The sequence below is a fragment of the Canis lupus genome, chromosome 11 (genome assembly GCF_048164855.1).
Source record: "Canis lupus baileyi chromosome 11, mCanLup2.hap1, whole genome shotgun sequence".
NCBI lineage: Eukaryota > Metazoa > Chordata > Mammalia > Carnivora > Canidae > Canis > Canis lupus.
The window spans coordinates 15,229,528-15,246,957 of NC_132848.1; the positions used below are offsets into that span (position 1 = coordinate 15,229,528).

At 35.5% G+C, this 17,430-nt stretch overlaps 1 protein-coding gene across 1 annotated transcript in view; it reads right to left on the reverse strand.

Annotated features, from left to right (window-relative positions):
- Nucleotides 1-708: 708 nt before the first annotated feature.
- The window catches only part of ZFC3H1 (zinc finger C3H1-type containing), a 57,280-nt gene continuing 40,558 nt past the window's right edge, over nucleotides 709-17,430 (reverse strand). The window contains exons 23-35 of the mRNA XM_072843278.1: nucleotides 15,038-15,226; nucleotides 14,176-14,413; nucleotides 11,205-11,310; nucleotides 10,920-11,118; nucleotides 10,262-10,356; nucleotides 6,429-6,539; nucleotides 6,063-6,167; nucleotides 5,775-5,940; nucleotides 4,613-4,713; nucleotides 2,721-2,822; nucleotides 2,037-2,076; nucleotides 1,728-1,790; nucleotides 709-1,598 (exon numbers count right to left, since the gene is read on the reverse strand). Coding sequence (XP_072699379.1) covers nucleotides 1,461-1,598; nucleotides 1,728-1,790; nucleotides 2,037-2,076; nucleotides 2,721-2,822; nucleotides 4,613-4,713; nucleotides 5,775-5,940; nucleotides 6,063-6,167; nucleotides 6,429-6,539; nucleotides 10,262-10,356; nucleotides 10,920-11,118; nucleotides 11,205-11,310; nucleotides 14,176-14,413; nucleotides 15,038-15,226 — 1,653 coding nt within the window. The 3' untranslated portion in view covers nucleotides 709-1,460. The remainder of the gene's footprint in view (nucleotides 1,599-1,727; nucleotides 1,791-2,036; nucleotides 2,077-2,720; nucleotides 2,823-4,612; nucleotides 4,714-5,774; nucleotides 5,941-6,062; nucleotides 6,168-6,428; nucleotides 6,540-10,261; nucleotides 10,357-10,919; nucleotides 11,119-11,204; nucleotides 11,311-14,175; nucleotides 14,414-15,037; nucleotides 15,227-17,430) is intronic.

The following is a 17,430-nucleotide window of genomic DNA, read 5'->3' on the forward strand; positions in this document are numbered from 1 at the left end:
TAGCTTCTTTTTGATTTAATGAAAGACACTAGACAAGTAGGTTTCATTCTTTACATCACCAACAGCACTTGCTAGCCAAATATGCACCATCCAGTGCGCACACAGTGGGGCCTCAAAACATGGTTTTGTTTTGACTAAGAATTACATGAATGTACAGATGTACAAATGTGCCTACTACTTCAAGGGGGCTGCTGTTCTGCCTCCAACAGTTAGATTAAATTGTGGCTATAAAACCAGATTTGTGAAACTGTGTCTGTGTGATTAACCAATTTTCTACCAGGTGCAAATAACCGACTACAGACCGGGAAAAAAAACTGCAAGGTCTTCTTTATATTTGGTCATACTGATATTCAACATAAGCATGGCACTAAGCAAACTACAGTTGGGAGATACTTTCTAAACATCGGGTCGTCAGAATGAGGAATTTAATGGTAATGCAAACCTATGTGTTCGCTGCCTTGAAAACAAAAGAAAATCTACCTTGTGGTAAATTAAAAAAATCACTGGAAATTTTTTTATGGGAAAGCAGGTTAGGCTACAGTTACAGTGAAAAATCCGTATCTCCTACTTCAACCCTTTCCCACCACAGTGTGAAAAGTGAATAAAGACAGCAACATTTTTTAAAAAGTTAACTTATATTAAAAATATTTTGTTTATAAACAATTTTAATACTACAAAGTAGTATTTCAGTACAAAGCAGTTCAAATATTAACTGTTCTTTAAACTGTTAAACTTTATTATAAATTAAAATTTCTTTACAAAAAAATTGCACATAATATTTGACCACTCTTAGGTTCTGATGCACTGGCATTTGCAATAGTTTCTTTAATCTTCAAGTTAAACAGTCTCGGCAAGGAGTCCAGAACGTAGAAAGGGCAATAAACAACCCTGTTAGAGCATTCAAGTGCAACTAGCAGACTTGTGGCCATGGCAGTTACACTTTCCTTAAGGTGGACTGCTTAAGTTTTAAATCCTGAAATGAAGAATCTCAAAAGGTTTAAAGAAGAAGAACTAAAAGGGACTGCCTGCTTTTTACTGTAAACACAGCCCTGGAAATTAAATCCCAAACAAGAATCTCTCAGGCATCAGAGAGTGTCAAGTGAATCAGGAATAGCACAACATAAAGAAAGGGGGGGGGAGGGGAGTAAAAAATAAAAACAAAAACAAAGCAAAATTAAAATAAATGTCAGTCACTTTGAGGAACTATACTTACGTACATGATGTTATGAGAATCTGGCAGGGCCCAGAAGTAGGCCAAACAGGAAGTTCATTTATCCAACCGAAGAGGGTCATGTTCATTGCTTCCGGTTTTGAGGATAGATATTGTAGGGGACTTGATATGATCAGTAATGCTTGTCTGCCTTACGCAGACCTTAGCCAGGGATCAGCCTAATCTTGAAGGATCATTCAAATAATTTTGGCAATTATTATAAGGACTTAGAACTGACTGCACCCAGTGTTCAGTGATTCTTGCTTTCTGTTTTGTAACTGTTTAAATTTAAGAGCTCATTTAGGCTGACTCCAATCTCTTGGCACTTGGAAACTAGTTTTCTCAGGTTATCAGTTTTACCTCCTTCTGATGCTTCAAACAAGAGTTGCTGTAAAAGACAGGGAAGCACAGAAGTAAGACTTAGCTAGATTTTGAGCATCACCACATCAATGGATATGGCACATGCAGAAAATTTATAGGAAAACTTCAAGATGAAATAAAAGATAAAAAGCATTACATCTTTCCACAGTGATGCACAAAGAGGTAACTTCTGTAAGGCTCTCTGATATAAACGGTGGACCTATAAGATAGATATATACACAATTCCATCAGGAAACATGATGAAAAACACCTTCATAATCCTAGTTATTTCACTGGGACCTCATCATATACAAAATGGTTACATTGGGTTTTCAAGTTTCCCAACGTTTAGAGCTCTTAGCACGTGAATGTTTAGGTTTTAATCCTTTTAAACTGAGGACACAACAAAAGGGGCCGAACAGCTTAAAAACAAAGTGACCCATCTGATAAGTCAATCATAGCTTACCTCTCTCTGTCCCTTTAGAACAATCTCAGCAGCAATGGCTCTAAGGGAAAAAAAAGGAATATAGAAAAGGGAAAAGAAAAATTTATATATTTTTGAACGAGATGAGACACTACCACTGGCAGAAAGCTGACTGTGGGAATGAATCTGAGTACAAAACTTCCTGAAAGTAACAGGCTAAACTTCCAAGGAGGGTAACCTATAGTGAAAAGAAAAATTCAACAATTTTTATCAACTTTACAAGAATTAAGCAGACCAGTGTTTTGAACATAAATAACGTTCGTTAAAAATACTCGTAATTATAGTAGAAACACCTGGCACTAATAATACCTTTAAAAGAAAGACGACACCAGACTATAATACGGGGAAACCCCACGTTTAAAAAAAGATGGTCTTAAAATGTGTGTAACAGATTTGTTTTATAGCAGTACTGTTATTTAAATGTTCTGCTTCAAAAAAAAAAAAAAAATAGAACTCCATCTACTTTGCTTTTAGAAGCAATGGTTAATAAGAACTCCCTTACTCTCCGTAGAAAACCTCAGCAAGTGCCAAAATAAATCTAAATTAGAGCAGAGATCTGTCCAGGAAAAAAAAAAAAAAAGATGTCATTTCAGATTTACCTGTCTGGAGCAAACCTTACAAATAAAAGCAATAGCTATAAAAACATGTACATGATTGCTGCATTACATTTTCCAGGTGGCCAGGCATGTTGGAATATTATATGTAAACATCTTGGCTTGAAGTTTCAGAATCTGAACATTGCTTTCTTCCCATTCATGTTGAAGTAGCCTGCAAAGTACATTCAGGAAAATGAACAAAAGCATTGCAAGTGTAGGGAACCCCAAATGTGCTCTATGAGCAGAATATTTGATGAGGTATAATTTTTGATTAGTTATAATCCCTCAAGGCTACTCAGCAAGTAACTATAGAATGTCTCTTACAAAAATTGCCCTGGAACAGGAATAGGCAAACTAGCAAGATGCCCAGTCAAGACCCCTACCATATTCAACAAACAAAATAGGCCTACGTAGTCCTAATAAAGCACTCACTCCACATGCTCCCTCCTCAAAATTTTTGAAAATGACTTGATATATTAATGTAATTTCCTTGTATTTTTTTAATTAAAGAGTAAATATAAATATGAATGTTTATTGGATTAAAATCTAAGTACAGTGACTAATTATTAAGTTCTCTATTTGGGGGAGGGGGGATAACTACAAGGAAATAACTACCAAAACAAGTGGAGCTTTAACCATTAAAACCAACAATTACCCTATCTGTATTCCTAGAAGCCTGTCCTAATAGAAACTAGTCAAAATATAACATTTTCTATTTTTCATGTTTTACCAAAGATAATGCTTTATTTTTTTTAAAAAAAGATTTTATTATATATACATATGAACAGGGTGAGGGGCGGGGGGACAGAAGTAGCAGGGAGTCAGACGAGGCACTCGATCCCACCACCCTGGGATCATGAACTGAGCCAAAGGTAGACACTTAACTAGACTGAGCCACCCAGGTGCCCCAAAGGTGATGTTTTATAATAGAAATTTCTGTATTAGTTTCCGTAGACTGGGACGCTTACTAAGAACTTTTATTATGAAACACTATTTTTGTCATAGCCTTAGGCCTTTACATTTTTTTCAATCTCATACCATTTTCCCACATACATGGTTAAGTGGAATATAAATAAACATAATATTTGGTATTTTAGGTACCTTATTGATCCACAAAACAAACTTAGAAACATAAGACAACTGATGCAGTGGGAGTGACTGCACACGAAGAAGCCAAAATATTACCATGGAGGGTACCATTCTGAATTAAAATGCACAATTCTTGGGGGTGAGAATAAGTTTACTCTGTTAGAGCAGGGAAACTACAAAGAAATGCTCAGAAATCTCCCTCTCATTCAAGGTATAAAATCCCTAGATAAATGTTTCTCAAATGTGATTTGAGGGCTCCAGCTCAGGAATCTGCATTTTATTTAGTATTTATTTTTAAAGTACTTATTTTAGTACTTATTTTTAAAGTAGGCTCTATGCCCAACTCACAACCCTGAGGATCAAGAGTCACATGCTCTACTGACTGAGCCAGCCAGGTGCCCCCAGGAATCTACATTTTAAATAAGCATCCCAGGAGACTCTGATGCATGCTATTACCTGAAAGCAACTGACCTATATGAAAACAAGTCATAGTAACCAAAATATATATAGTTGGCTGCTATCTCTGTTAACACTTTACAAACCTTTTAAGTAATATTCCTTTGCTGTGTAAAACATGCTTCTTGCTACTAATGCATGTGCTGAGGACAGATGGCATGTGCTGAGGGAACACAGATGAATTTTACTTGAATTGTATGCCTCTTATAACCTGTAGTTTTCTAAAGTGACCAGATTTTTACACTGACTTTTACATGAATAGCTGTATATTGCTTAACAATTCTGAAATTAAAGTAGTATGTATCAATGAGAAAATACTAAAGAAAAGACTATTCTTATCAAGTTTTTAAGAATAATTTTATATGAAGAGCTATATACTATTAAGCTGAGACCAAAAATAATTTTATTTTTTCTTACCTCAGTGCAAGTCCAGAATTAGTTGGCATAATTGAGCAAAACCGTTCCAAGGTTTTGGAATGCTGAGTCTTTGGAACACAGCTCAAATAAAAGAAAATAACCTGTAAAGGTTGAGGGGGGAAAATGAATGCAACAAAATGTGAAATCCAATTACCTATGTGTTTTAATGAGAAAACCAAAATGGTCTTTAAGACATGAATGTATAAATTATAATAATGTATGATGCTGTGAGTTACAGTTCCTACCATTAATTATATTAGTGACTTTCCAAATATGAATTAGGAAATATGATCTAGTGATGACAGCCATGGACTGAGAACACTGACAAGAAGCCAGGAGTCCGGGTTTACATTCCTGAGTCTACCTTTACTTGCTGTATAGCTGGGCAAGTCATAGGACTAATAATACCTGCCACATCTTGCTCATGGAATGCCCGTGTGTAAATGACTTAATGTCCATAAAGTGGTTTGAGATCCTGGGATAAAGAATGGCATAGAAGTACAAAGCATAATAATTGGTTATCCCGATTAGCAACAAAACCATCCCACCAAAAAATAAAATACATATATGTTTTAGTCTACATGGAGCTTTAATAGGAGCTTTTAGACTACATTGTACTGAATGAAAGGAGTCTCTGAAAAATAAACTAAAACAAACCTCTGCTTCCTTTCCTATAAGAAAATAACCTTATAAATATATTAGTCATTCTACTATTAAAATTCTAAACAGCATGTAATTTCAGCATTTTTATGCTCTACTTATAGCTAATATTCAATTGACAAATAGTAACTAAAAACAGTAGGTACACTGTATATTATGGTATTTTTCATTCAGTAAAATTTCCAACTAATCAAGCAAACATTACAGGTATCATTTTAATTACTTCTTTTAATCTTTCTTCTTTAATATGTATTAAACCTTAACATCTCTTCAATGTTAGATTTTCTTAAATATAACAATCAATATGCACATTTTATCTTAAAGGGCTCTGTTCCTAGATTTAAGACATAAGAAGGAAACATGGTCAAGAATAACAGTAAATGCTAGGAAAGTGATCCTAAGAAAAGCTCTACTGACATCAAACAAGAGATTTGCTGTCATTTTTTTAAGCCCCCTTCTTTTATACAAATAGCTAAAGAAAAAAAAGTTTTTAAGTTCTTACCCTATTATGAAATTCATAGTTGGACCAGTAATCAGCACTGCTAAAAGGAATGGGGTATCGGGCAGGGACTGTAACCAAACATCTATTCACTAAATCAGTAAAAAATTTGAATTCTTGGACTTTGTTTCTGGATCCAGCAGCTCTATTATTGGCAAAGACAAGATAACTGCCAAAAGAAAAATATTATAATTAAGGCAGTGTTTCTCTCACTGAGAAAACTGATCACCCCTTTCCCCACCATATCCCCTTATTCCAAATCCCATTCTTATTAAGATGAACTAAACTTACTCCATCCAAATCTTCTGCACTATATCAGATCTCATGGCCACCCCTAATGCTGCCTCATATGCCTCCACTGTCTCTTTAATACTTGATTGAAGAGGATGACAAAGGCTGTTTAAAAAATGAAGGAAAACATTGTATGTCTACAACTCAATTAGATTAGGTAAAGGAATGAAAAAGTATTATTTTAAACATTACAGATATTATTACAATGGAATCCTTCTTTTGATGTTTCTTCTTTAATAATGTATAAACCTTAGCATCCCTTCAATTTTGCTTCAATGACTTTAACACCAAATTAATTTTAATACAGTGTAATTCAGTAATAACAAAGGCAAGTCTAATATGCAATATTTCTCTCTAATGTCTCACCAGTAAATCAGCCATAAATAAGGAACTTGGTAGTTAAACATCTCATCATCAAAATTCCCTTTACATAAACGGGCTGGAATGTCAAGTGGTCCTGGGATATTTAAAAGATACCTGAAAAAAATAAGAAACCAACAAACCTCTGTTTGAAATTATGCCTATGCACACATGGATTACTAATACTCACGAAACCAAACCAAATCAAAACAAAACAAAAACACTTCTGCTTCAACTTAACTCTCTTTGAAGTATTTTTGTAGTCTTGAAACTTTATTTTCACATGTATACCATACTGGTTTGGTCACATCTCTAGAATTTACATAGTCTATTTTATACCCACATGAGTAACTCCTCTTTAAAATGAATTTATTCTAGCCCCCAAATTAATCATCTAATTAAATCTAATGAAAAACAGGACAAATGGGATTACCATGTCTCTAAAATCCTCCCACAAAATCTATACTTGTAAAGAAAAAAAATTCTTTTTTAAGAATTACAAAACTTGACATCTGAAAACAGTCTCTTTCTCATATACATACATACAAATAATGTACTATTGCAGGTTTCATTTTAGATAGGATATCATAGTGTATTCTGTAACAAATGGTCCATAAGGCACTGGTCAAAAGAGGTCTGAGGTCTGTGAGCAAATAAGACTGGGAAATACTGAAATTTACAGCCCTCTCTTAAAAAGCCACATTAGGATATTTAATAGGATATTAAAGGCTGTACTGAAGTCAATCAGTGAAGAATCTATTTGACTCACTAATTGAGGTTTCTCCCCCAATATATCTGAATCTGTGTGTACAACATTTACTAACATCTGCAGGGACAGTGTGTTTAAAGGAAACACACTGATCTCTTGGATCTAAAAATTATTTCAAGGAATTAGGTTTTAATGGATTAGAGAAGCTGTATGGTAGCAGAGGGCAGGAGGAACCATAAGCAAGAGAAGAAATGGGACATCTAGAAGTCAGGTTATCACCTTGCAGACTTGGCTATAACTAGCTATAGTACCATGAGATAATCACTTAACTTCTAAAGATGTTAGATTTGTCAACTGAAAGCTGATGTAAGAAGAGATCCCTTCAAATGTAATCTGTGTGAGACTCCATCCCTAGGTTAACTTCAGTAAAATGAAATCCCCAAGTTAACTTTTGTGGCTATGTACTAATCTTCAAATGGACTTGAAATGCATGAAAATTACCTTACCTAGTTCTTTCTTAAAAAAAAAAAAAAAATTTTTTTTATTTGAGAGAGAGTGGGAGGGGGGTGAGGGGGAGACAGCAGAGGGAAAAGGAGAGCAGCAGACTCCCCGCTGAGCACGGAGACCAATGCAGAGCCTGATCTCACAACCCTGAGAACATGAAGTGAGCTGAAATGAAGAGCCAGATGCTCAGCCACCTGAGCCCCCACACATGCCCTCTGTCTTTATAGTAAATGTTACATAGAAAGGGAAATGACAAGATCCAACTCTAGGTAAATATTATAATATATAGGATATTCTAAGCATTTTGCTTTACAGTTTCTACTCGTAAAGTGGAAAAAAAATATTGAACCTAGCAAGAGCACTGACTTATCCCATTGATGATCTGGCTACATTTATAAATTTAAATTCTCTCACCTACTGCCATTTTCCTAATAATTGACTTTAAAAAGATTTCTTAAATTAACAGAAAATGTATACTCTGTGTAAATAAGGTCTTCAGTTTAAATAAACTAAACACAAGATACTCTTTTCTTGTAACTCTTGGTATACTGTGAATTATGACTATTCCCATGGAAAATTTAAAAAAGCAAGGGGACTTAGTAAACACTGGGAAGATTATTTAGAGGCAGCCCATTTCAAAATGTTTATCGACAGTCTGCTTCATTAAAGCTGACATCAAGAAGATCTGAAGATCTTTGGTTAGCTACCACTAGAAACTGGCAACTAAACCAAGTACCTCCATGCCCAAGGGAAGACCAGAGCCAGCAAATCTGTAAAAAGTTCAGTTTAGGGTCTGTCCTACGCACAAATTTGAGACATTAAAAAACTCTAACTTAAACATGGACAAAGCGGGGATCCCCGGGTGGCTCAGCGGTTTAGCGCCTGCCTTTGGCCCAGGGTGCGATCCTGAAGTCCCGGGATTGAGTCCCGTATCGGGCTCCCTGCATGGAGCCTGCTTCTCCCTCCTCCTGTGTCTCTGCCTCTCTCTCTCTCTCTTTCTCTATGTCTATCATGAATAAATAAATAAATCTTTAAAAAAAAAAAAAAAAGCATGGGAAAGCTGAACAATCTCTAAGTTCCTTATAGAATAGTTTAATTCTTCTCCATTAATTTGTATTTTAAATAATTCTTTTATAACTGTAAGGTATTATTCTAGATGTAACAGCAGAAAGAATTTCAGAAACTACTAAAATCACTATGTCAATAAACTGGTTACCATAAAGCAGACATACAGACTCAAGTCTAGGAAAGAATAGTGACCCCAACTTTTGCCAAATCTCAAATAAGACTGGAATGTTCACAAAATATTCTAGGGTAGACAGACCACCAAATTAACAAAACATGGGTTACTTTTTAAAAATATGGTTTTTAAAAAATATGTTTTTATATAATACTGCTACAGCTACACTGTAGGATAGGCAGAGAGCACCTAAGAAAAATATATGTAAGCATTAGACTTGCATATGTAAAACCAAAATCTTATCTGTGCTATTGTCTACAACAAAAAAATTTTAGGAGATTTTCACCTTACAGACCTTCCTTCCTTTCTTAAAATGTTTTTACTTTTTTAAGAATATTTAATTAATTTATTTGAGAGAGAAAGGGAGTGAGCGAGAGAGCGAACACAAGTTGGGGAGGAGTAGAGGGAGAAGCAGTAGGGAACCCGAAGCGGGGCTCAATCCTGGAACTCTGGGATCCGGACCGGAGCTGAAAGCAGATGCTTAACTGAATGAGCCACCCAGGTATCTTAGGCCTTCCTTCTCTCAGTTCTTCATAACAAAAAATAAAAGTATTTTCCTTTCATGCTGTTTTACTTGGGATCAGGAGATTATACCTACTTTTGTAAATTAGGTTTTATTAGAATACAGCCGTGCTCATTCATTTACATGTTGTCTATGACTACTTTTTCCCTAAAACAGCACAGGTGACGAGTAGTGATAGACCACATGACTTGCAAGCCTAAAACATTTACTATATGGCCCTTAAGTGAAAGTTTGCTGATCCCTAGAGAGAGATGAGGAGGAAGGAGGGAAGACAGGCCGGCCCCGCCCCTCCACCTCGCCAGGCCAAAATAATTCCTTATGATTTCCTGCAGCCTCTTGCAGTAAATACAGAGCTCTACATAAGTTACTGAGAAAGTGATGCTTGAGAAAAGACTTTAAAAACTTTTCACTCTGTACTTCAGAGGTTAGAGCAGTTCTCTTTAGACTTAAAGTAAAAGGTTTATTATTTATATCCATTTGAGATCACCAATCAAATAAATTAAAATTCATTTTTTCAAAACGTATGAGAATTATCTGAGGCAATCTCAGATAGTATTAAGTACTATAGTTGCTATAGTATTAAGTGCTAAGTTAACAATAACAATGAATTAAAAGCAAAATGAGTCACTATTAATATAAACCTTCCTTTGTTAGTCTTTCATCCAAAGAATGCAAAGTATATTACATCTTTTCTGTTTTTATTCAATTCTACTGCCCTCATAACAGTTATGTAAAAGTATTCAAGGATTTTTTTCAATTAGTCTAAAATGTAATTAACCCACAAAAAAAAAAAAAATCTGTCAACTTTCCACTAAATTATATTATCTTTTTCTTCTATAAAATCAAGGGTTCAACAAACTTACCGAAACAGATCCAAGTTATTATACTTCTCAAACCCAGGTTTAAAGAAGGATGCGATAAATTTCCCCAAAAATGGAAGAAGATTATCTCCTTGATTCTATTTTTAAAAGAGGAAGGAAGGATACACATTAGACTTAGAATGTTTAATTACATCTGTCAAGGAAGGAAAAAAAGCCCTTAACCGCCCCCACCGATTACATTAAGTTTTTTGAGTAGGTGGGGGTAGAGATAACTTCTATATTCTGATCTCCAATTAAATGCAACCAACCATTAAACAGCTTAACACCCAATATACCACGACTACCAACTGTCCAAAAAACTTCTATTGCATGTTTAGCACCGGTACTAAGTGTGTTGGGGGCTCTAAATCTGATTAAGACATGGTCCTTGCCCTCAAAGAGTCCTTAGTATAGTATATAAAGCAGCAAGAAACAAAACTACAAAGCAATATAATAAGTGCAATGATAGAACTATGCAGAGTATTTCTAGCAAAGAGAAAGAATACCTAACACAGTTTGCAAAGGGAAAAAGACCAGGAAAAGCTTCCTGGAGAGGCTGATCCCTAAAACATCTTAAAGAATAAGAAAATGTAAAAAAAAGTAAAAAAGAAAATGTGAAACACAAAAACACCTTTAAGAATTATGAGGCTTTTTTTCTTACTTGTAAGATGAAGAATTTGCACATATGATAAAAAACCTCTGCGTTCTGAGGATTTTTTTCAAATGCAGTAAGCCATACTCCCCTGGCTTTGTCATGCTGATCTGTTTGCAAATATAAAGCAACAAGGGCTTCCAACAATTGGCAGTTCATGGGACATGTTTCCAATAAACGTTTACAAAGCTCCACTGCAGCCTCATACCTTAATAAGAAAAAAACATGTCTAAACATATGAAAAAAATCAATTTTTAACACAAGGATAACTGCTGGTTGTCAATCAAGTTTTACCTCTCCAGAAGCTGGTGCAGAGCAATCATGTTTGTGTAAAGTGGAACACAGACCTCTACTCTCTCCTCAACCGTAAGGTTCTCATCTGTGCAAGCTTTCACGGCATCTATCCAAAAATATCACAGTAACAGAAATCAAACATAAAATGAATGGATTGTTATTTAAATTCTGAGAGGGATACCATCGAAACACAGCAGCTTACTCTTTTGTTGGACCATCGTCTTATCCTTTACTGAAATCCTGGCTTATTACTACCTAAAGGAGGTATTTTCAGATATCTCCAAACTCCATAAAACTCAATCTCTTACCTTCATATTCCTGGTAATAAAACAATTCGTTAGATACGAGCTCTCGCACATCTCAATGTTTTCACTTTAAAAACTATGTCTGCATTTATCTAAATTCCTTAAAACTGATCTAAAAAAAAAAAATCAAAGAACGAATTATCTTTTTTTTTAAATTATCTTTTCATCTTTCTTGACCCAATTCAACAGGCCCTGCTGCTCTCTGTTCTACAACCATTTAAATGTCTCCCCCTACACCAGATCCTTTCTTTACTCCTTCAAAACAGGTCTTTTCCCCTTGTAGTCCCCACTCTGTGTCTCAGAGAGTGGGTCACTGTTTCACTTTGCACAGCTGTCACCCATTTCCTCCTTGCTCAGTGGTAGCAAGAGATCCCGGATTTACAGTTTATAAGTGAATGTCATTCCGAAAATGCACTTCTGAAGTTCATTTATAAAAATCATCTAAATAAACATAAAAGCCGATCTCTCCATTTGTTTTATTTGATTAGCATTTGATAATGTTCTTCTTTTCAATTTCTTCTTTATTTACATGTCTTCTTGGTCTCATTCATGGACTATTCTTTCACTCCTTACTGCTATACTCTTTTTTTTTTTTTTTTAAGATTTTATTTATTTATTCATGAGACAGGGGGGGGGGGGGCAGAGACACAGGCAGAGGGAGAAGCAGGCTCCATGCAGGGAGCCCTATGTGGGACTCAATCCCAGGTCTCCAGGATCACACCCCAGGCTGAAGGCAGCGCTTAACTGCTGAGCCACCCAGGCTGCCCCTGCTATACTTTTTTTTTTTTTTTAATTTTTATTTATTTATGATAGTCACAGAGAGAGAGAGGGAGAGAGAGAGGCAGAGACATAGGCAGAGAGAGAAGCAGGCTCCATGCACCGGGAGCCCGATGTGGGATTCAATCCCGGGTCTCCAGGATCACACCCTGGGCCAAAGGCAGGCACCAAACCACTGCGCCATCCAGGGAATCCCCCCTGCTATACTCTTAAATGTCCCATTTCCTCAGAGAAAATATCTCACTCCTTCAACTATGAAATAATTTACAGCAAAAGCACATTACAAACTGTAAAGCACTACAATAGCTCCTATGTTAATAACTTTCAAATCTATTTTTCTATCCATAATCATTCATTTAAGGTCCACTTCCTTATTTCCGTCTGCCAACAAGCATCTCCACTTGGACCACCAATTAATTACTCTTTTTTCAAAAAAGATTTTATTTATTTATTCGTGAGAGGCACAGAGAGACGCAGAGACACAGGCAGAGGGAGAAGCAGGCTCCATGCAGGGAGCCCAATATGGGGCTCAATCCCAGGACCCTAGGATCATGCCCTGGGCTGAAGGCAGGTGCTTAACCGCTGAGCCCCCCAAGTGTCCCACCAATTACCTACCATTCACAAATACTATTCCTACTACCAAAATCAGTCTTCCCAAATTTACCTGTTTTTAATCAATACATTTTCAATCATCTTGGACTATTTCTTCTCTTCTTCCCTGACATTTAATCTGTCCCCCACATCTCTATGTGAGTTCAAATGTTGCTAATTAATATTCCCTCTTTCCCAGGTTACTTTTTTTGTGCTTCACTTTTGGCCATCAGCTTCTCGTTATTTTTGTACCTTTGGGATCATTCCTCTGCAGCACATGCTTCCTTTCTTCAAGAACCACTGTCATCAACTCTACCACACTTACAAAGTACTTGAAAATGTGATATTATTCCACTTACCGAGCTTAATTCCTACTATTCTACAACATAAACCCTCGCTTTGATAAGGATCCTCCCTTCAAATCCATTGTTGCACCAATTGCTAGGTTGCTTTTTGTTTACTTAGCTCCCTTAACAGGAATATCCTCCTTTTCCTTCCTTTCTTCGCTGGTTTATTCAATAAATATTTAGTAAGTACTTAGTAAGCTGCCAGACATTATATGTCCTTGGGAAATACAGAGATAAGACAAGGGTCACATCTTTGAGGAAGCCAACTATGTCACATCAGAGTCAAGCTTCAAAGTCCAGCTCCAAGTCCTAATTCTTCTATGAAGACTTCTTTCATCATGCCAACCTACAATAATCTCTTTGCTTTGGGTTTATGACCTGTACAGTATAATTCTATAAATCACAGACCTTTGTCTCTTCTGTAAGCACAGAATTTAGACTACATACCAATACACAGTTACATGGCCTCATACATTTAATAATTATATCAAATGCATAGATTTTATCTTCTGATTATGCTATATACTTCCTACCAGGAGGAAATAGGCTTTTATATCTTACTGTTTTCCATAGTTACCTGAAAAAATACTCTCTTCTTTCACCTTGATGGACTACTTTAAAAAAATTACCTGGTTCTCTAATTCAGTCAACTCAATAAACCTATATAATCTCTATTATCTACATATTTAGCTGATCTCTTTTGCTATAATCAGAAAAATTATGTAATGTAGTTCCTGGCTTTCATATACGCCAAAGGTCTATCTTACGCGATTCAATTCCTAACCATCTTTTTTTTTTCAATGCGTAATCTTCTAAGCATTAATATAACAAAGTGTGAAACTATACATACATATTTGTGAAACATATACATACAAATTTGTTCCTATTAATTATGAAGACTTATAAAGGGATAAGCTGACGTTCTATATAACTTATAAACATTTATCTTACCTTCAAAAACTGCTAGTAACATGTCAGGATTAGTCTTTACATCTTGAACTGCTTGCCATGGCATTACAAATGATTCTGTGTTAACAATTCTTGAAGGATTGGCATTAGACGGATCATAAAATTTTGAAGGGAGGACGTTGAACTCAATAAGATGTATGTAGGCCAGCCATGCCAAACATCGATCGCCTGTTTTAAGGTATTCAGCTACTATTCCACCATTAGCTGATTTCAAAGCATTCTAGGTAAAATGAAAAAAATTATCTGTGTTTTTTAAAATAATAACTCCTATTCCTATTAAGATTCAAATGTAAAGGCAAAGAAGTATACAAGTGTCATATTTCTTTGGAGTAGTTCTTAAATACCTAAGTCAAAATATTGATAGTCACCAATTTTTTTTAATGAAAATAAAGCAAGATGTTAATACCAGATTTTTACTGTGCTAAGGTTTATAATTTATGAAAAAAGATTCAATTTATTTGTACATTTTAAGTGTCTTGACATTGAAGGTCTAGTAAGATAAAAAGAAAACTAAACAACAAAGAAACCCCACCATACCCATAGAGGAGATTTTCACTATGGACTAATTTCTTTCCTCCTTATTGTCTGAATATTGAAGTTTTATTCTGATAGGTACACAGCATACATTATTTTCATTTAAACCTCATTAGCACTCTTAAAAAGGCATTATCCCCATTAAGCAAATGAGGCAACAGTCATAACTTTACACAACTTACTGGTAAGTGGCAAAACCAGGATTCAAATCTAAAGTCTGTGTTCTTATGAAATAATGCTAACCTATAATGTTTTAGACCTTTAAAAAATTCTCTATAAAGTATAACTAAAAGCTGTAATAAATGTTTACCTGTAAAACTGCAAGTGCACTCTGGCATCTTCCAGTAAATATGTGCAGCTGAACTCTAAACAAGAGAGCCTCTAAGAGCTGAAAGGACAGAACATCTGATGCTTCCTGCTTGGCTGCTCCCATGAGGAACTCCACCATCCTTTCACATACATAATCCTTTTCTTCAAATGTGCTTTCTAGGTGCAGAAACTACCCAGAGAGGTTTCATATAATTACATTTTGTAAAACAAAACAAAACTGTAAAGCTACAGATTTTCTACATTTCATAAGATGTTATATTAAATCTTCAATTTCTGCAAAATGGATTAATTATAAATATATATAAACCCATCTTCCTGGGGCATCTGTCTGGCTCAGTCAGTAGACCTTGCAACTCCTCATCTTAGGATCCTGAGTTCAAACCCCACGTTGGGCACAGAGCTCACTTAAAATAAAACAAGAAAAAAACAGAACAGCACCCCCCAACTTCCAGTATTATAATCTAGATTTCCCTTTCTACAAGTTGCAAAGTGGAATCAAATGAAAACTAAAACAATACAGATGTACTCTTAGAATCACCACTGAATTAACTTCATCTCTCCTTTCCTTGAATCAACAAGTAAATGGCAGTAAGACCATGATAGATTACAAAAGTTCAAGCATTTGACAAAATACAGCATCCATTCCTGATCAAAACTCTTCAGAGCGTAGGGATAGAGGGAACATTCCTCGACATCTTAAAAGCCATCCACGAAAAGCCCACAGCAAATATCATTCTCAATGGGGAAGCACTGGGAGCCTTTCCCCTAAGATCAGGAACAAGACAGGGATGTCCACTCTCACCACTCCTATTCAACATAGTACTGGAAGTCCTAGCCTCAGCAATCAGACAACAAAAAGACATTAAAGGCATTCAAATTGGCAAAGAAGAAGTCAAACTCTCCCTCTTCGCCGATGACATGATACTCTACATAGAAAACCCAAAAGCCTCCACCCCAAGATTGCTAGAACTCATACAGCAATTTGGCAGCATGGCAGGATACAAAATCAATGCCCAGAAATCAATGGCATTTCTATACACTGAGACTGAAGAAAGAGAAATTAAGGAGTCAATCCCATTTACAATTGCACCCAAAAGCATAAGATACCTAGGAATAAACCTAACCAAAGAGGTAAAGGACCTATACCCTAAAAACTATAGAACACTTCTGAAAGAAATTGAGGAAGACACAAAGAGATGGAAAAATATTCCATGCTCATGGATTGGCAGAATTAATATTGTGAAAATGTCAATGTTACCCAGGGCAATTTACACGTTTAATGCAATCCCTATCAAAATACCATGGACTTTCTTCAGAGAGTTAGAACAAATTATTTTAAGATTTGTGTGGAATCAGAAAAGACCCCGAATAGCCAGGGAAATTTTAAAAAAGAAAACCATATCTGGGGGCATCACAATGCCAGATTTCAGGTTGTACTACAAAGCTGTGGTCATCAAGACAGTGTGGTACTGGCACAAAAACAGACACATAGATCAATGAACAGAATAGAGAACCCAGAAGTAGACCCTGAACTTTATGGTCAACTAATATTCGATAAAGGAGGAAAGACTATCTGAGGGGGGCACTTGACGGGATGAGCACTGGGTGTTATTCTGTATGTTGGCAAATTGAACACCAATAAAAAATAAATTTATTATTAAAAGAAAAAGTTTACAAAAGTTCAGGTCTTTGGTTACGTACAATGTGCTAAAGGTTTATGACTGTATACAAATTTTGAGAACAGGCATTCATTATCATACATATGTGGCGAAATAATTAAAAAGAAATTAAGAGGCCCTTTAAAGACCAAATAACTCTAAGGAAAAATATCACACCCTATAAAAATCTTATGATGATCAGTAGCATTAACTTTGGCACAAGACTCCAGGTCAAAAATCAAGCATCTTTCACTTCAGTACCTGAGTTAGGAGTAAGAGTGGCCAAGTTCATTCAGTAAGGAATACCATGTCATCCAGATGGATCTGTTCTGAATTTCAGTTAGCAAGTAAGTGACAGATCTGACAGTAACAGATTGCAAAATCTTATGACTGCTGAATCCAGCTGGCAAAAGTTCAGATATTAATGAATATTTTACAAGTGGATTCATTATAATTTTAAGCATGGGTAGGAAACATCTCATTGACTCAGAAAATAAAGAAACCATTTTCTCACTAAATCTTTGTATCTTGGCAAAGTTCAATATTACCATGAATTATAGATTAAGATTATTTTCGTAAGTAATGAGGATAATACAAATATCAAAATGTTTCTTGGCATTCATGAAAATGTTACATAAATAGAAGAAATTTTTTAAAATTGTTTTTCAGGTGCTTTGCAAAAAAAAAAAAATTTTTTTTTTTTCACATAACTTTT